Source organism: Pseudonaja textilis, chromosome 2, assembly GCF_049901715.1.
Source record: "Pseudonaja textilis isolate UNSWEBS1 chromosome 2, rPseTex1.2, whole genome shotgun sequence".
Classification (NCBI taxonomy): domain Eukaryota; kingdom Metazoa; phylum Chordata; class Lepidosauria; order Squamata; family Elapidae; genus Pseudonaja; species Pseudonaja textilis.
The window spans coordinates 2,634,292-2,654,026 of record NC_141991.1 but is presented as its reverse complement, the minus strand read 5'-3'; the positions used below and the strand labels follow the sequence as shown (position 1 = coordinate 2,654,026).

The window sequence follows — 19,735 nt, the reverse complement described above, 5'->3', positions numbered from 1 at the left end:
TTAAGAAGCTGTCTATATGTATGAGGCCATGAGAGGGTGTACCTCTCTCTCGTCTCCATTGTGGTTCTCCATGCAGAGTAAAGATGATTGCTTGCTTGCCAGGTATTTGCCTATCACGTATATGTATGTATATAAACCAGTTAAAAGACAAAGCCTCTGTGTGTGCTGTATTTTGCTTCTGGGTTATCTCACAGTAGTAGTCATGCTGCAAACACTGTGACATGGTGGATTACCCAGAAGGATGTGAAGGATTGTGGTGAGAAAAAAAAACATTTCTGCTCTGGGAACTCCCCTTCACCTAGAACTGATGGAGGCATTTGGGGTTATGAGCGCACACAAATGGTTCGTGAGCCTGAGCTCTTCCCAAGAAGCTGCCACATGGAGCACAGCCACTTCTTAAAAGCCCCCTCACTACTGGACTCTCTTGGAAAATGAATCGACAATAGAGGTTTATAATTTGGGGGAATAAGATTCAATTGTTGTGTTATTGTTCTTAAACAAAATCTTAAGAAAAAGTTTTATTAGTAAGAATCAAAGATACTTCATTCCGGACAGATCAGAGGCAATGATTATGGTGACTTATTGTAAATAAGAAGCCGTTCTAGATTTTATACAAGTTAAATGCAAAACTAGATTGTTAATGCTTTGCCGTTGGTGTCACCAGCCTCTCCATGTAGTATGTAGGTAGTCATACTGGTCGTAAATTGAGGTAAAACTTCAAAAAAAAAATGGCCTGCTTCGCAAGGGGAGGAAACTAATATTGATCTAATATATTTATAAATACTCAATATACGTAAATATGTTTCTGTCTTCTTGATGCACATTTTTCCTTCTATTTAAATGTTGTCTGTCCAAAATTTCATTTTTTGGAGTTTGTAATTTAAATTATCTGAATAAAATGGTTTTTTTTTAAAGCCACTTTACAAGAAGCAAGTTCATGAGCTTTTAGTCCAACCCACTACACAAGGCAGGAGCTTTATACCATCCCACTCAAATGGTTATCTAACCTATTCTTGAAAACCTCCAGTGATGGAGCAATCCCTGGAGGCAAGCCATTGCATTGATTCATTCACTGACAGACAATTTCTGTTTACTTTTCAGTTAGACCTCATTTTAACAAGCTTCCACCCAGTCCTGCCACCTGGTGCCCTAGAGCAGGCCCAGATATAACCTGCACAGCTGTCCTACCACTGTAAGAGGCTAGCCCGTGTTGCTTCGGCCCGACCCATGCCATCCCAGTGGGTGGGCGGGTGCACAGGAAGTGGGGGGCACATGCATGCATTCCAGAATGGGGTGGGTTGAGACTGTGAGAGTATGCGCCAGCCCAGCCCACCCTGTCATGCCCCCATCGGAGTCTGAATCTGCAGGGGAAGATGAACTGGAACAAGAGCTGACTGAGATTGAGAGGCCGGCTCCATTGGCCTTGAATAGGTGTCGGCAACCTGTGGCTCCAGAGCTGTATGCAGCTCTTTGGGTCCTCTTGATGTGGCTCCCTGTCCCATCACTGGCTGACCCTGTTCCTCGCCCTCTACCTCCGAGAAGGTAAGGGCAATGGAAGGTGATGGAGAAGTGGCCGGAGCTGATTCTCCGGCGCCTCACTCTTGCTGGAGTTTTTCTGGCCCTTGTTGGTACTGGGTGTGCCTCAGTCACTTGGAGAGACGCACAACCTGCTCTCTTCCCTGACACTGGCCCAACCCAGCCGTGACTGACGCTGGCCTCGCTAACACGAGGGCCAGTGGGGTGGGAATGGGATCTGGGAGAAGGGGATATGAGAAAGGGGGACAGGCCATTGTTGTGGCTAGGAGGTTCGAGCCTGCTCTGTTAGAGGACGAAGACTTGGACAATGAGGAAGAGGAGGATTTGGCTTTGAGGTTTGAGCCTGCTTTGTTAGAGGACGAAGACTTGGACAATGAGGAAGAGGAGGATTTGGCTTTGAGGTTTGAGCCTGCTTTGTTAGAGGACGAAGACTTGGACAATGAGGAAGAGGAAGATTTGGCTCTGAGGTTTGAGCCTGCTTTGTTAGAGGATTTGGAGTTGCCTTCCTCCCCAGGACTTTCCTCTTCGGCAAGACCTTCCTCCCTGATTGTGCCTCAGGTGTTGGCAGATAACCAGGGGGGCCTATCAGAGCCTCTGACTGAGGATCAAGCTGAGGAATGCTGGCTTGATGCGAGGCAACGGTGCAGGCAAAAGTGTGAGCTACAACGCAGAAAGAAAGGACGAATCAGGGACTGAGATGAGGGACTGACATACCCCACAGGGAATAAAAGTGGGTGTGTTCGCTCTGGGAACTTGTTCGGGACAACATGTTACTTAGTGAGAGAAGCTTCGGAATATCCTGTGTGCAGAGACAGCTTGTGATTTATGCTCCTGACTTGGCAGACAGCTTGTGTGAGACTGCCAAGAACTTTATCGGCTCAAGGAATTTAACCCTGTAATTACTGGACTTGCTTGCTTGTTTGTGTTTAGTTGGAAATTGGGACTTCTCACCTTGTTGGTACAGGTGAGACATAACAGGCCATCATCGCCTGGAACATCAGGCCCGCCCAGCCTGAAAGGAGGTGGTAGAGCATGCCTAAGCCAAGCAGGCAAGAGGGCCACCATGAGCAGGGACAGATCCCCAGTGGCACCATGTCTACCCAGGCCCAGATGGGATAGCGTGCCTTTCCCCATCTCTGCTGGGCTTGGGCAGCCATTGCGCCAATGGGGATCCAGCTTTCTCAGCTCGCAGTGGTCATTTTTGCTTGCTCTACTTAAGTCTACTTAAGTCTTTCTAGCTGGGCACTTCGCCTCCTTCGGGCTGGGTGAGTCTTGCCAAGTGACAGGGCAGTTGCCACCCAGGAGCTGTCAGGTGTAGAGTGTCAGCCCCTGATCCATCTTGAGACAAGATTCTGGGCTGCCACTGTGGGGGATGGGCAAGCTGTGGGAACAGGACAGCAGCAAAGGGAGTATAGCCGCAACAACGTTCTTTCGCCAGCGATCCAGGAAAAGCTGCTGGCGCCTGGAGGGGAGTGACTGGAATTTGGCGGTAGTTGAGACAGGAGATTGATTGGCCAACGTGATCTGAGAATCACTAAATGGGGCAGGGTATGAGTTTTAGTGTGGCGGGAGGAAACCACGGGAATTCAGGTTCAGGTTTTCCCCAGACGTGCCAACATGAGTGCTCTTAATAAATTCTTACTTTGGTGGACTTTGTCTCAAGAGTTCTAGATTGCTTGGGGATTTTACTTGGAACCCTGTCATAGAGACCCCAATGACATGCCCCCTTCCCCAGGGCTTCTTGGTGGAAAAATCAGCCGTTTCAGAGCGCTGTTGGGGTGCTGCCTGGCTGATGCAATTCCTTCAGACGGAGACCCGGAAGTTGTGGCCCCTTACCTGGATGGAAGCAGCTCTGCTGAAAGCATCCTTCTGTCTTGTGGCCCCTTGCTGCATCTCCGTTCTGAGTTGAGGATTGCAGGCAAATTTCCTGCTTGGCTGGTGTTTGCAGAAGGTGTGGCTCGACCGTTTCAAGTGCCATTGCAGAGGGCCTGGGAGGTCATGGCCAAGGTAAGACGAGCCACTGATGGAGCTCCCATCCCCGCATCCCTTACCCTCTGGAGTTGCATAGATCCCACCCTCAGGCACTCCCAGCAACCCGGTGAGGCAGGCCACCCCTGGCAATAGCTCCCACACACTGCATATCTTCTGCGGAGACCTTCCCTGACAACCCCGGAGGAGCATGCAGAGGACAGCAGTGAGACTTCACCCAGCGAACCTTCCCCACTCTATAAAGAGGTGCCCCTGTGTGGATGGGGACACTTTGGCCACATGGAGGTGTCTGGTAAGCAGCGGGGCAGCTCAGCGCTAGCAGGATGAATCAGCAGGGCACCGCCCAAACTGGTGCCTGGGGCTCAAAGGCCCACTTCCCATGGAAAGGCCCTCTTCCTCCAGCCTTGGAATGGGTGCCGCTTCCTATCCTGTCACCTGCTGCGCTTCTGGGAAGCACGGATGGGCACGCATTAGGATCTGGTAGCGGGAGGGGAGGCACTGCACCCACCCATTTCCTGACGGGCCTGTTGGTGAAGCACAGCTGTCATGTTTCCAATGTATCTCACCGCTCTATGGGCCGCTGCAGTTAGGTATGCAAGAACACACTTCACATGCAGGCCAAGGGCAGGACCTGTGAGGGGGGCCAAGAAGATGACCAGAGGTGACCTGTGCTCAAACCTCAAGCCAAAACAGATAGTGGGACGGAGTAAGAACGTCCAGTAGTCCGTATCATGCTCCTCTCTCCAATCTCCACTTGCTGCTTGGAAGGCCAGCCCAGTGGGCTCTGGAGCTGCAGTGCACCATCAGTTGAGGGGCCATCAGGCTGTGGCTACAGCCACAAACCATCCCCTCCCACATACAAAGGGTGGCGAGTGTGTGGTGGTGGATGGTTTCTGACTGTAGCTGCCTTCCTCCTGCCTTGCCTCATCTTATCCTGCAGGATGAGCCTGCCGCCCACTGCCCTACCCACCCGAGACCCCTGGATTCCCTCCCAAACCTGTCCCGCCCCCCACAGTTACCACCCACATGAGCCACATCAAGCTAGCCACCACCTAGGCCTTGCCCAGTCTCTGCGACTAGCCCAGCCGTGTCCCTCCACACCACCAGCTCCCAAAGGACAACTGCATTGCTACTTCGGCCCTATATGAAATAGAGTTTGACACCCTTGCCCTAGAGAATAAGTCAATCCGCTCTTCTTTGTGACAGATGCTCATGTAGTGGAAGATAGCTATCATGTCCCAATTGAGCCTTTATCATCTTTGTTGCTCTTCTCTGCACATTTTCTAGGGTCTCAACAACTTTTTTGTATCATGGTGACCAGAACTGGACATAGTATTCTATCTGTGGTATCACCAGGACTGTGTGTAGCATTTCTATCCTTGTTGTCTTGACATTATTCCTCTGTTGATGCAGCCTACAACTGCATTGGTTGCTTTTGGCAGCACAATAATGGCACAAGGGGTACTGGGCCACTTATCATATGCCCCAAGGATACATGTCCTACCATTTTGGAGATTTCCCAGAGACGGCCACCATTTTCAGTGCAGCCACAACTCATTAACACAGTGTTAAGGTAGCAAAACAGAACAGCCAGTGACCCAGAAGCAACCACCAAATTGACACAGAGCAAAATGGCAGCTGCTTCCACAAGTCCACTGCATGGCCGAGGGATGAATCTTGGGCACAGTCAAAGTTACAGCTGCTTCCACGATGCAGTCACGCAGGCAAGAGATGCACGTGCTGCACTCTTCCCCCATGAGGTTCAGAGATCTTCAAAAGTTATGGAGGAGGAGTAGAGTGAAAGGTCAATGGGGACCTCTGAGGAAGGGAAAGGTCCGGGAGGATCCAAAGGTTGTGACAGGGAAAGCCTTTGGAAGGCAAGCCTGGGCCTGTCCTAGGCCTCCAATTTTCCCCAAACTCTGAGGTAGCCATTGTTGTGCTTAACTACTTGCACATTCATTTGACATCTTCATCATAGGGAAAAGGGGGTTGGGGTAGATCAACAAGATAATCTCAGTTAACCACAATTACAATAAGCAAACAAAATTGGCAGGGCCCATTACAGGTGTATCTCAAGGACTACTTGTATGGTGGCTGGGGAATTATGGCCCTCATAATCTGGAGGACAACAAGATAGACAATAGAAACTATCCAGATATTCAGAATCTATTTCTCACCTACACTCTCAATGGGAGTTCAGAAATGAAATTCAAACCCTCTCCAAACTCATCAACTTTTGCCTCATGCGAATTTTCTTGAATGCAATGAGGAGTTATTTAGGCCTAAAGTACTGTCCACAGACTGGACATTTGAAAGGTCTTTCCTGCTGAGTCCTTTGGTGTTTTACCAGGTTTGAATTAAAATGGAAATGTTTCCCACAAATCAGGGCATTCAACGGTTTTCTCTCCTGTATGTATCCTCTGGTATCTCATATCTGATATTTCTAATGAAACTTTTCCACAAACAGAACACTAATACGGTCTCTCTCCTGTGTGAGTCCTCTGGTGTGTCACCATGTTGGACTTCTCACTGAAACTTCTGCCACAAACAGGACACTCATATGGTTTCTCTCCTGTGTGAGTCCTCTGGTGTGTCACCAGATGGCATTTCTTACTGAAACATTTCCCACAGATAGCACATCCAAAGGGTTTCTCACCTGTGTGTGTCCTCTGGTGCCTTGTGAGCTGGTATTTTTTAATGAAAATTTTCCCACAATCAGGACAATCAAAGTGTTTACCTCCTGTGTGTATCCTCTGGTGTATCACCAGGATGGAACTTTGACTAAAACGTTTTTCACAATCAGGACATTCAAAGTGTTTCTCTGCTGCGTGTGTCCTCTGGTGTGTTACCAGGCTGGATTTGTAATTGAAACGTTTTTTACAATCAGGACACTCAAAGGGTTTCTCTTCTGAGTGAGTCCTCTGGTGTGTCACAAGGGAGTAATTTTTTATGAAACATTTTCCACAAAGAGGACATTCAAATGGTTTCTCTCCTGTGTGAGTCCTCTGGTGTATCACCAGGTCGCAATTGTAAGTGAAACTTTTCCCACAGAAAGCACATTGAAAGGGTTTGTCCCCAGTGTGTGTCCTCTGGTGATTCATGAGCTGAAATTTTCTAATGAAACTTTCTGCACAATATGGACACTGATATGATTTCCCTCCTGTATGAGTCCTCTGGTGCTTCGCCAGGTTCGAATTCTGACTGAAACTTTTCCCACAAAGAGCACATTCAAAGGGTTTCTCTCCCGTGTGAGCCCTCTGGTGTTTCACCAGGTTGGAACTCTGACTGAAACTTTTCCCACAAAGAGCACATTCAAAGGGTTTCTCACCTGTGTGAGTCCTCTGGTGATTGATAAGCTGGGATTTTTTAATGAAATATTTCCCGCAATCAGAACATTCAAAGCGTTTCTCTCTTGTGTGAGTCCTCTGATGTAACACCATGTTGGAATTCCGTGTGAAACCTTTACCACAAACAGGACACTCATACGGTTTTTCTCCTGTGTGAGTCCTCTGGTGCATTACCAAATGGGAATTCTGACTGAAACTCTTCCCACAGTCAGGACATTCGAAAGGTTTCTCTCCTGTGTGAATCCTCTGATGGTTCACCAGGTTGGAATTCTTACTGAAACATTTCCCACAATCAGGACACTCATATGATTTCTTTTCTCTGTGCATCTTCTAGCATATCACCAGGCCGGAGTTCAGACCAAAACTTTTCCCCCAGTCAGAGAATCCAAAAGGTTCCTCCCTGGTATGAGTTCTCTAATGTTTCACCTAGTTGCCATGCTCACTACATTGGGAGCACTTGCAGGGCTCCTCTCCTATGTGGGTCCACCCATGAACCACCAGGGAGATGTTCTAACCAAAACTTTGGCCACATTAGTATTACTTCTCTCCAATGTGGATCATTTTGTGCATACTCCGTTGTGATTTTCCCACAATAAACACCTCTGTGCAGCTGCAAAAAGGGATCACAGGACCCCAGAACACAATTTCTGGATTGTTTTGCTTTCCTTTTTAATGTTGCTTGTTATTCTCAGTTGTCCGGAGTGGTCTTATGAGCATCTTCTTTCTCTATAAGATTCAAAGGAAAGAGTAATTTTTATTTTTATAAAATGGTTGCTGAAGATGTGAAAAAAGAAAAGCATGTACATTAAAGCTAAAAAGCGAAGATGCCACAATGCTAAAAGAACATCTTACATTCATTATCATTTAACACAGCCGAGATTACTGAAATCCAAGTTCACATTTGAAAGACTGCTATCATATCACCCCTAGACTTTCTCTGTGTTATCCAATTCCTACAATTGTTCATTATGGGTTTTACCCTCCAGTCCCCTAAATGTCTGTTGTTCTCTGTATTCTTCCTGGCATTTGAACACCTTTTTTGTATCCTGGTGACCAACACTTGATGCAGTATTCAAAGTGTAGTCTTACCAATGGAGGATAGCACAGTATTAATACTTCATGTGATTGTGATACTACTCGTCTGGTGCTGCACACTAGGACTGCATTAACTTTCAATTACAGCACATTGCTAGCACCTATGCATTCTAGGTGTCTGTCAGTTATTGCTGTTGAGCAAGGTACAATCTTTTCCATTGATGTGCATTTAGCTTTTCTTGTCTTAAGTGTAAGACCTTACTTTTCTTACCACTGAATTGCATTTTGCTGCAAAGGCCCCAGTGCTCACATGTGTCAAGATCCTTCTTTGGCTGGCAACATTGCCAATCAAGACCCAAAAAGAGCCAGACAAAACAGACAGAAGATATTAGAAACACCAATCAAGCGGAACACAGCAAACCTCAAGACCAATAAACACAGACCAAGACTCATAACCAATCAGGATGAAGAAAAAAACATTCTGGCACAGCAATAGGCTGGCCCCAGATTTAAAACTGAAACCACTGTTTATATATGTGAAACATCCATGTGTTTTCAGCCTGACAAAAATCTCCCAAAATGGTTACAGTCAAATCTTTTGAGCTACTTTTAGAGATGTGGGGGCTTTAACTGATGAAATGATGATTAAAGCCTCTGCAAGATTTGAAGCACCCATTTTGCCCATGGAAGTCCTGAAATCCAAATAAGGCAGAAAATACTTTCCACAAACACCTTGGTGACATTTCTATTTTAGTAGTCCTCACTTACTGACTGCATTTGGGACTGGCATTTGCATCACTAAGCAGCCCAGTCATGAAGCATGATATCACGCAATAGTGTCAACTTACATCTGTTCCTCTGCAGTTTTTAAGCAAATCCCTGTGGGTTGTTAAAGGCAATTTCACATAGCTGTGACTTGCAACTTCCTGCTGGCATCCCCACGGATTTTACTTCTTAGAAGCTAGTTGGGAAGATCACAAATGGGGATCATAAATGTGGGATGCTGCAACCATCAGAAATGTGCAACCGGTTGGCAGAACCCAAATTGGTGCAACTCCAAATTGAAGTCAGAACAAGAAACAGTGGAGGGAAACGAATCAAGGAGAAGCAACCTAGAAACAAGGAGACGTTTCCTGACTGTGAGAACAATTAACCAACTTGCCTGCAGAAGCTGTGGGTGCTCCATCACTGGGGGCTTTCGGGAAGAACCTGGACAGCCATGTGCCTGAGATGGTATAAGGTCTCCTGCTGGAGCAGTGGGGTGGACTAGATGACCTCAAAGATCCCTTCCAAGTGTTATTCCACATTCTAGCTGCTTCTCTGCTTCCACGCCGTGGAGGGAACCAAACAGCCTGAGTTGCTCCCAAATTCTCCTCCGACCTGCCCTCAACTCACCTGCCAGCTGATGCTTTGATCCTTGGAAGAGGCACCAGAGTCTCTCTGCACCACACTCCCGGAAGTTCCTTTGTGCTTCTTCTCTCCTCCCATCCTTTCTAGTAATACAGTACTCGATGGTTTTAACTCCTTTAAGGTCAACCAGAGAGGCCGCTATTGTGTTGTTGGCTTTCCAGTCACAGATGCTGCCTATCTGACTGCCATCTCACAATGAGAGGCCCCAAAACAGGCTTGTGCGCTCCTCCCATCTCAAACTATGGCATCGGCCAGATGTTTTCACTGATTACATGCTATCAAGTCACTGATTACATGCTATCAAGTCATTTTCAGACTCCTAGCAACCTATCTTTGCAGCTGAGCCAAGTGGAATAATGAATTGTGCACTTAATTTGTGAAGATTTAGCTGCATGCTGAGCAAGTGCATGGAGTTCTTACAGAATTACAGAGTATGAGTTGGAAGGGACTGAGTCTCAAAGCAGACAACTCTATTTGATTCTGGACAGTTGGCTATCGAATCTCCTCTTACAAACTTCCACTGATGGAGAACCCATCTAGAAACAAGCCATTCCACTTGTTCTCACCGACAGGAGCTTTCTGCTTGATTCCACATTGGATCTATTTTTGATCAGTTTCCCTCTGTTACTTCTTGCCCTGCGCTTAGGCGCTTTGGAGAATAAACCAACTCTCTTTTTTCTAAATGTTTTATTGATTACATCATTAAAATATTGGACACGATTGGGATGGGCTGTCTGCTAAAATAAATCAAGGTCATACACACATGTGAAAGTAAATCAGGAAGCCTGTAATTGTGGAGTCTGTCTGGCAAGAACAAAGAATTTTTATCCATGGGAAATATGCATGTGTAAATCTTGTAACAACCCTGGCTAATTAGAAAGCTGATAATAGTAACAGGAGTTAGACAACTTGCAGACCTCAGCTAAAAGTTAGGAATAGAGATAGCCTGAAGCAAATCAAATGTATATTAGATAATTCCTAGGGCATTCATTAGCCAAGACTCGGGAATAGGGACAGCTAGAGACCAATAGACCAAATTGTAGAATTATTACTAAAGTGTTTATTAGATGATATTTCTTATTATCTCGCTTTGTCCCACCTTTACCTTTAGTGAAAATGTATAAAAACTTACTCAATCCTTTGTTCTTGGTTCTTGGCATTTTGACCAGGAGCCCTTTTCCTTGGAATACTCCAATAAAAAGCAATCAGAAAACCTGCACCTCGTGTCTGGTGTCTATCATTGGCTACTTCGGCACCAGGCTCAGACCCAAATTGGGGACAACAAACAGTTGTCCTGACATCATTTTTGTCATACATACAGTTATATATCTTGTATACATTTATACAGTTAACTTATATCTGTTATATTATCCATTGTGTTTCCATTAACTCTCTCCTCTGTGTCAGCCCCTCTTTTCTGTGTCAGACCAAGATTCAACTTCACATTTGAAAGACTGCTATCATATCACCCCTAGTCCTCTGTGGTATCCAATTCCTACAATTGTTCATCATAGGTTTTATTCTCCAGTCCCCTAAATGTCTTTGTTCTTCTTCTCTGCACTTTCTAGAGATTGTACACCGTTTTTGTATCCTGGTGACCAAAACTGGATGAAGTATTCAAAGTGTAGTCTTACCAATACAGTATAATACAGTACTAACACACTTCATGCGATCTTGACACACTCTCTCCGGTGCTGCACACTAAGACTGCATTAACTTTCAATTACAGCACATTGCTAGCACCTATGCATTTCTAGGTGCCTGTCAGAGTTATTGCTGTTGAGCAAGGTACAATCTTTTCCATTGATGTGCATTTAGCTTTTCTTGTCTTAAGTGTAAGACCTTATTTTTCTCACCACTGAATTGCATTGTGCTGGAAAGGGCCCAGTGCTCACATGTGTCAAGATCCTTCTGGATCTTGGGCATATCTTCTAAAGCAGGGGTCCCCAACCACCGGGCCCTGGACCGATACTGTTCCATGGACCATTTTGTACTGGGCTGCCTATTTTGCTTGGGCGCCGCCATCTTGTTTTGACGGCGCTTCAGAAAGTGCTTCCGGGTGAGCTTGTCGGTCATCGGTTGGATGGAAAGCAGCGTTTGGGTGCTGAAGGAATCCTCGCCTTAGTTTCGTTGAAGGGGGGGCGCCGGCTTCGAACGAAGAGCCGTCCCGATGGCGGTGGAGTCTCGTGTTACTCAGGAGGAGATTAAGAAAGAGCCCGAAAAGCCCATCGACCGTGAGAAGGTACAAAGGAGGAGTTGAAGGTGGCAGGGAGAAGTGGGGGACGGCTGGCTGGCCAGTCGCTCGGCTCGCCTTGCCTTGGTCGTGCGTGCTGATGCCGGTACTGGTCCGTGGATCATTTTGTGATGCCGGTACCGGGCCGTGGTACAAAAAAGGTTGGGGGCCACTGTTCTAAAGTGTTGGCTTCCCCCACCATCACCACTGGGTGTCACTGTCCCAAAATTATTTTCAAAATGCAACTGATGAGGTGCCCGTAGCCTTTTGCCAGCTGGACAGATCTATAGCAAGGGGGATTCCAGTGGCATTCATCACCGAGCTGGTAGAAATACAGATGTGGGGGGAAAAACAGAGACTCAGAGTTTCATCGTAGTGCTGGGTATGGAAAGACCCCTCGTACTAGGAGTACAATGGCTACGGAAATGGAACCCCTGTGTGAACTGGAGGAGGTGGCTTCTTAAAATCCAGAGGACTAACGTAAAAGGAGATCTGGGAAGGGACCCAGGGGCCCCAAAACCGAGGCAGGAGGTGGAGGCTGTAATGCAAGAGAAAAAGAAGGCTAACCCTCAAATTCCATAGGAATTGCAGGATGTATTTAGTGAGAATGGTTGAGATGAGCTCCCACCCCACTAGCCAAGTGACTGCTCCATAGTACTCCTGCTAGATGCTAAACTGCCTAAACCCAAACTTTATTCAATAACTGAGGGTGAAGGTTTGTTCTCCACGTTTGTTGGTTGGTTTCTGAACATTTTGTTACCAGGCTAGTTTAGGGGAACCTCTTCAATAACACCTAGGGAATTCTAGGACTTAGTCATTTGAAGTGGACGCCATTTCCTGGAAGCATCACTGCGGGTGGGGGGGATAATTGTCTTCCTATCCAGCTGGTGGATTATCCAGGATGTGAAAGATCCCAGTGAGCAAAAAACATTTCTGCTCTGAGAGGTCCCCTTTCTCTTGGTCAATTCGTTCCGTTTCCAACCTCCCCCTCAGGATCGTTCTGGGTGAAAACTGGAAATGCTTGGGGTGTATAGTCTCGCGTGAGTTCAGGCACACATCTACTTAGAGAATGGGTGTCTGACATTCTGCGGGATCAGGGCACCTAGAAGGTTCCAGTCTCTGCAGGAAAAGTAGTTGCATGCTAATGAGGGGCTTGGAGGAATGTGAGTTCCCTGTCCCCAAACCTCACTTCATGCAAACGCTTTTCCACATGGAGCCTGGAAGCCTTTGGAGGAGACTCTTTGAAGCTGCCTGCCATTCCAGAATTGGCTGGCAGGCTCGGTAATCAGAGAAACTGAGCAGGGCCTCTGATCCTGCTGTTCCTCTGCTCACACCCCTCACTGGGAGCAGACGAAGAAACAGAGGCACTGGAGAGGAGACAGATCTTCACAAGGTAAGTGACCCAGAGCAAGTGGGGGGCAGAGAAGCCATTGTGGGAAGCATGAGGTATTTCAGTGGGTCGGGGAGGCCTTGGGTGGTCTGCAGCAGGTGGCCTGTTCCATCACTAGGGCCCCCCTTGGCCTTCCCCATCCCGTGATACCTCATGTGCACTTAACAAGTGGGCAAAAGGGGGGAGTGATCACATTCAAGGTACAAGATTCACCCCCACAAATCCTCAGGTTGCAAGTGGAATGGGCAGGCTCCATTACGGTTGTAACCAGAGGATTACCTGTACCATCCCACTCAAATGGTTCTCCAGCCTATTCTTGAAAACCTCCAGCGATGGAGCACGTGCACAAACCCTGGAGGTGAGCTATTGCATTGATTAATTGCTCTCAGTGACAGACAATTTCTCTTTACTTCTGAGTGGACGTCATTTTAACAAGCTTCCACCATTACTTTTTGTCCTTCCGTCTGGCATCCTAGAGAATAAGTCAATCCATTCTTCTTTGTGACAGTTGCTCAAGTATTGGAAGACAGCTCTCAGGTCCCTCCTAATGACCCATTATCATCTTTGTCGCTCTTCACTGCACACTTTCCAGGGTCTCAACAACTTTTTTGTGTCATGGTGACCAGAACTGGACACAGTATTCTAAGCAAGCAAAGAAATTCTATCTCTTCTTGTTGTCTTGACATTATTCCTGTTGATGCAGCCTACAACTGCATTGGTTGTTTTTTGGGAGCTGCAGCACAACACTAACACAAGGGGTATTTGTTCACTTATCATATGCCCCAGGGATACATGGCCTCAGAAAGCCACTGTTCCACTTAACAACTTGCACATTCATTTGACAGCTTCATTAGGGAGAGAAGAGGATGGAGGTAGTTCAGCTAGGTAATGCCACTTAACCATTATTATAAGATGAAACCAAAATTGGCAAGCTCCATTCTAGTTGTATCTTGAGGACTACTTGTATGAGGCTGGGGAATTATGGCACACGTAATCCGGAGGACATCAAGGTAGAAGACGGAAACTCCACATGGTGGAATTCCACAATCAATATACAAAAACTACCACCCAAAAACCTTTTTGAGAAATTTCACAATTTCTGAACAGCCTTTATGAAACAGTTTCCACCTTTTTCTCTCCACCTACTGGTCTAAATCTGAGATGTGTTGAATAAAAAGAATCAGGCCAGGATTCAAAGAGTCATTCTCTCACCTACACTCTCAATGGGAGATCAGGAATGAAATTCAAGCCTTCTCTAAACTCATCAAATTTTGCCTCATGTGGATTTCCTTGTATACAATAAGGAGTAATTTACACCTGAAGGCCCGTCCACAGACTGCACGTTTGAAAGGTCTCTCCCATGTGAGTCCTCTGCTGTTTCACCATGTTGGAATTCTGACTGAAACATTTGCCACATACAGGAGACTAATACAGTTTCTCTCCTGTGTGAGTCTTCTGGTGTGTAACCAGGCTGGAATTCTGATTGAAAGTTTTCTCACAATCAGGACATTCAAAGAGTTTTTCTCCTGTGTGAGTCCTCTGGTGTATCACCATATTGGAATTCTGACTGAAACTTTTGCTACAAACAGGACACTCATATGGTTTCTCTCCTGTGTGAGTCCTCTGGTGTGTCACCAGGCTGGAAGTCTGACTGAAACCTTTCCCACAGACAGGACATTCAAAAGGTTTATATCCTTTGTGTATCCTCTGGTGCCTAGTAAGCTGGTATTTTCTTATGAAACTTTTCCCACAATCAGGGCATTCAAAGTGTTTCCCTCCTGTGTGAGTCCTCTGGTGTATCTCCAGGTTGGAACTTTGACTGAAACCTTTTTCACAATAAGGACATTCAAAGTGTTTCTCTGCTGTGTGAGTTCTTTTGTGTGTCACCAGGCTGGAATTGTGAGTGAAACGTTTTTCACAATCTGGACATTCAAAAGGTTTCTTTCCTGTGTGTGTCCTCTGATGTATCGTGAGGTAGTAATTTTTAATGAAACGTTTCCCACAAACAGGACATTCAAAGGGTTTCTCTCCTGTGTGAATCCTCTGGTGTATCACCAGGCGGAAATTGTGACTGAAACTTTTCCCACAAATAGCACATTCAAAGGGTTTGTCTCCTGTGTGTGTCCTCTGGTGACTTGTGAGCTGGAATTTTTTAATGAAACTTTCCTCACAATATTGGCACTGATATGATTTCTCTCCTGTATGAATCCTCTTGTGTTTCACCAGGTTGGAATTGTCACTGAAACTTTTCCCACAAATTGGACAATCATACGGTTTCTCTCCTATATGAGTCCTCTGGTGTACCACCAGCTGGGTATTCTGTCTGAAACTTTTCCCACATAGAGCACATTCAAATGGTTTCTCTCCTGTGTGAGTTCTCTGATGTATCATCAGCTGATAATTCTGACTGAATCTTTTCCTACAAAGAACACATTCAAATGGTTTCTCTCCTGTGTGACTCCTCTGGTGATTCATGAGTTGGTATTTTATAGTGAAACACTTCCCACAATCAGAACATTGAAAGGGCTTGTATCCTGTGTGAGTCCTCTGGTGTTTCACCAGGTTGGAATTCTGACAGAAAGTTTTCCCACAATCAGTACATTTAAAAGGCTTGTATCCTGTGTGAATCCTCTGGTGTTTCACCAGGTTGGAATTCAAACTGAAAGATTTCCCACAATCAGGACATTCAAAGGGTTTCTCTCCTGTGTGAGTCCTCTGGTGTACCATGAGGTGGGAATTCTGGCTGAAACTATTCCCACAATCAGGACATTCAAAGGGTTTCTCTCCAGTGTGAGTCCTCTGGTGAATCACCAACTTGGAATTCCCACTGAAACATTTCCCACAATCAGGACACTCATATGATTTCTTTTCTGTGTGCATCTTCTAGAGTATCACCAGGCCGGAGTTCTGACCAGAACTTTTCCCACAATCAGAACATTCAAAGGGTTTCTCTCTGGTATGAGTTCTCTAATGTATCACCTAGTTGCCATTCTCACCACATTGGGAGCATTTGTAGGGCTTCTCTCCTATGTCATAACCATCATAACTGTGAGTTAGCTGCCAAACATCAAAATATAAATCACATGACTATGGGGATGCTGCAAAAGTCATAAGTGTGAAAAATGGTCATAAGTCATTTTTTTCAGTGTCACTGTAACTTTGAACAGTCATTCAATGAACTGTTGTAAGTTGAGGACTACCTGTAATGTATCCTTGTGTTCTGCATACTCTACTTTTTCCAGTTCTAATCATCTGCTGGAGAAGGAGAAGAATTTGGGGGTTTTCTGAAAGAAATGGAAAATATTTTGATTTATGGCTTTATTTGATTTCCTTTTTAACCTTGCTTGTTATTCTCAGTTGACAGGAGTGCTTTTATTCGCATCTGTTTTGCCTGTAAGATTCAAAGAAAAAATGTAACTTTTATTGCTTATAAAATGGTTGCAGATGATGTGAAAAAAGAAAAATATATACATTACAGGTAAAATGCAAACATGTCCCAATGTTAAATAACCTTACATTAATTATGATTTATTTGACACATTCAAGATTGCAATACTCTTGTTGACTTTGGTCAATCACAAATTATTTGTATGGCAATTATAATCTCTGTAATTAAGATCAATACAACATGCAATAATAGATTTGGAAAGGACTTTGAAGGTCTTCTATTCCAATCCTCTGCTCAAGCAACAGATCTTATACCATTTCAGACAAGTGGCCACCAAATCTCTTTTTGAAAGCCTCCAATGTTGGAGCACTCAAAACTTCTGAAGGAAAGCTATTCCATTGATTGCTTGCTGTAATTGCTAGGAATTTTCTTTTTAGTTTTAGGTTGCTTCTCTCCTTGCTAAGTTTCCATCCATTGTTTCTTTTGGTGCTTTGGAAAATAGTTTGACTTGTCTTTCTCTTGGTAGGAGCCCTTCAAATATTGGAACACAGCTATCACGTCTCCGCTAATCCTTCTCATTAGACTAGACATACCCAATTCCCGTAACCATTCTTTGTATATGTTTTAGCCTCCAGATCCCTAATTACTAAACATACATTTTCTGTTTCAAACTTTAGCAATACTTGTGATACTCCATTTAAACAATGGCAGATGGAAATCTCTTAAGTTTATATTGCAAAGGGGGAAAAAACCCAAGAATTAAATATAAATTATTGCAAGATGCTAAAGAAAGAGGAGGCTTGGTTTTACCAGATTTGAAAATGTACTTTGGTGCTTGTTGTTTTGTCTGGCAAAGAGTGAGTGACTCTCCAAATAAGGGGGTTACTTGAGCTAGAGGGACATGAATTAAAATTTTGATGGCATGATTATTTATGGTATGATATGGTTAGGGTATGATACAAAGGCAATGAATTTTGGAAATATAAGGAAGAACTTTTTATTATTTATAGCAATATTATTTAGACTTATATACCGCTTTTATAATGCCATAGTAACATTGAAGGCTCATGAAACAAATGCAGAGGTAGTATTCAGCAGGTTCTGACCAGTTCTGGAGAACTGGTAGCGGAAATTTTGAGTAGTTTGGAATACCACTTCTGACTGGCTCCGCCCCCATCTATTCTCTGCCTCCCAAGTCCCAGCTGATTGGCTGGGTCTCCTTTTGTTGCCCTGCACAGGAGAATGGAGCTGGAAAGCAGGTTAGTGAGGTTATTGGGGAGGGAATGGGGATTTTGCAGTATCCTTCCCCTGTCATGCCCACCAAGCAGAACTGGTAGCTAAATTTTTAAATCCCATCACTGATCAAATGGTAAGCGAGGACTACCTATTTAAATTGAACATCCCCAAAAGGTCCTCAATAGGACCTTTTTAGTTGAACCTAGTTGATGGCAGATGAGATTCTGCCGAAACGTTGCTACAACTTTAAAAGCACAACTATAATGACGTGGGAAAATACCCGAAGAAAGCTGAATACCATACATATATGTGTGTGTGTGTGTGTGTGTGTGTGTGTGTGTGTATACACACACACATATATTAATAGAAGAAAATAATCAAATAATGAATACATTAAAAATATAATAGTTCTCCACCCCGGTGACAATACATCACACAAGCCATTTAATGGGCTCCATCCAGCTCTGGGTTCCCCACTGGCAAATGTTTTTTCAGAAAAGTGTGAAGAGTCGGGGGCCATTCTGATCTCTGGGGAAATGATGTTCCAGAGAGAGGAAGCCACCACAGCGTTCTTGGGGGGCTTATTTGGGGGCTTGAGATGGTTGCAGGAGTTGGGTGTGTCTAGTCTACAGAAGAGGAGGAGAAGGAGGAGGGGTGACATGATAGCAGTCTTCCAATATTTGAGGGGCTGCCCCAAAGAAGGGGGGCTCAACCTCTTCCACAGAGCATCTGAAGGCAGAACAACAAATAATGGATGGAAACGAATCAAGGAGAGAACCAAGCAGAAATATCCTGACTGTGAGAACAATTAACCAGCTTGCCTGCAGAAGCTGTGGGTGCTCCATCACTGGAGGCTTTCAGGAAGAGCCTGGACAGCCATGTGCCTGAAATGGTATAAGGTCTCCTGCTGGAGCAGGGGGCTGGACTAGATGACCTCACAGTTCCCTTCCACATTCTAGCTGCTTCTCTGCTTCCACGCTGTGGAGGGAACCAAACTGCCTGAGTTGCTCTCGGATTCTCCTCAGACATGCCCTCAACTCACCTGCCAGCTCTCCCTTTGATTCTGGAAAGAGGCACGGCAAGACCCTCTCTGCAAGCCACCCTCCTCCCATGCGGAAGAGGAAGTTCCTCTGTGCTTCTCCTTTCCATCCTTTCTCACAATAAAGTACTTGATGGTTTTAACTCCTTGAAGCTCAACCAGAGAGGCTGCTACTGTACTGGTGGCTTTCCTGTCACAGATGCTGTCTATCCGAGAGGAGGCCAAAAAACATCTCTTCTTCTGATTACATGCTATCAAGTCATTTTCAGACTCCTAGCAACCTATCTTTGCAGCTGAGCCAAGTGAAATAGTGGAATGTGTAAAAATCTTCGTTGTTCTTCTGTGCATTCTTTCTGAACACCTTTTTTTTTGTATCCTGGCGACCAAAACTGGATGCAGTATTCAAAGTGTAGTCTTAGCAATACAGTATCACACAATATTAACACACTTCACGTGATCTTGACACTATCCCTCTGGTGCTGCAAACTAGGACCGCATTAACTTTTTAGGCAATTACAGCACAGTGCTAGCTCATATCTGTTTCTCAGTCCCTGTCACAGTTAATGCTCTTGAGTCTGGTACAACCTCTTCTATAGATGTGCGCTTAGCTTTTCTTGCTTAAGTGTAAGACCTTATTTTTCTCACCACTGAATTGCATTTTGCTGGAAAGGCCCCAATGCTCACTTGTGTCAAGATCATTCTGGATCTTGGGCTTATCTTCTAAGGCAGTCTAGTGAAGAGAAGGACCAGGGGAGACATGATAGCCGTCTTCCAATATTTGAGGGGCTGCCACAGAGAGGAAGGGGTCAAGCTATTTTCTAAAGCACCTGTAGGCCAGACAAGGAATAATGGATGGAAACTGAACAAGGAGAGATTTAACCTGGAAATAAGGAGAAACTTTCTGACAGTGAAAACAATCAACCAATGGAACAGCTTGCCCTCGGAAGTTGTGGGAGCGCCATCACTTGAGACCTTCAAGAAGAGATTGGACTGCCATTCGTCAGAAATGATGTAGGGTCTCCCGCTTGGGTAGGAGGTTGAACTAGATGGCCTACAAGGTCCCTTCCAACTCAGACTATCTGTTATCTGTTATTTAAAACAAGGGTTTCTCCATATTTTTGGGAGGAGAGCC

General features: G+C 45.2%; 4 protein-coding genes across 5 annotated transcripts in view; all 4 read right to left on the bottom strand.

Moving 5' to 3' along the window:
• Positions 1-19,735, bottom strand: part of LOC148126548 (uncharacterized) — a 152,580-nt gene that overhangs the window by 95,074 nt on the left and 37,771 nt on the right. The gene's annotated exons all lie outside the window — the stretch shown is intronic.
• Positions 1-19,735, bottom strand: part of LOC148126550 (uncharacterized) — a 165,296-nt gene that overhangs the window by 107,828 nt on the left and 37,733 nt on the right. The gene's annotated exons all lie outside the window — the stretch shown is intronic.
• LOC148126552 (uncharacterized) lies at positions 5,680-9,392 on the bottom strand. Its single transcript, XM_087928374.1, has 2 exons — positions 9,303-9,392; positions 5,680-7,598 (listed from the first exon to the last, which is right to left on the bottom strand). The coding sequence occupies exon 2, from the start codon at positions 7,197-7,199 to the stop codon at positions 5,997-5,999; it is 1,203 nt and encodes a 400-aa protein (XP_087784500.1). The 5' UTR covers positions 7,200-7,598; positions 9,303-9,392; the 3' UTR covers positions 5,680-5,996.
• LOC113451697 (uncharacterized) lies at positions 13,048-19,689 on the bottom strand. 2 transcript variants are annotated; one of them, XM_087928257.1, is made up of 2 exons: positions 19,288-19,689; positions 13,048-16,331 (listed from the first exon to the last, which is right to left on the bottom strand). In XM_087928257.1, exon 2 carries the CDS (start codon positions 15,818-15,820, stop codon positions 14,366-14,368), a length of 1,455 nt encoding a protein of 484 aa, XP_087784383.1. In that variant the 5' UTR covers positions 15,821-16,331; positions 19,288-19,689; the 3' UTR covers positions 13,048-14,365. The 2 variants fall into 2 exon arrangements, with proteins under 2 accessions (XP_087784383.1, XP_087784382.1); XM_087928256.1 differs by lacking the exon at positions 19,288-19,689 and adding an exon at positions 18,607-18,689.

Bases quoted from the DNA above. Each gene is read 5' to 3' on its own strand.
- LOC148126552 (XM_087928374.1), bottom strand. From the start codon at position 7,199: ATGCACAGAGAAAAGAAATCATATGAGTGTCCTGATTGTGGGAAATGT.
- LOC113451697 (XM_087928257.1), bottom strand. From the start codon at position 15,820: ATGCACACAGAAAAGAAATCATATGAGTGTCCTGATTGTGGGAAATGT.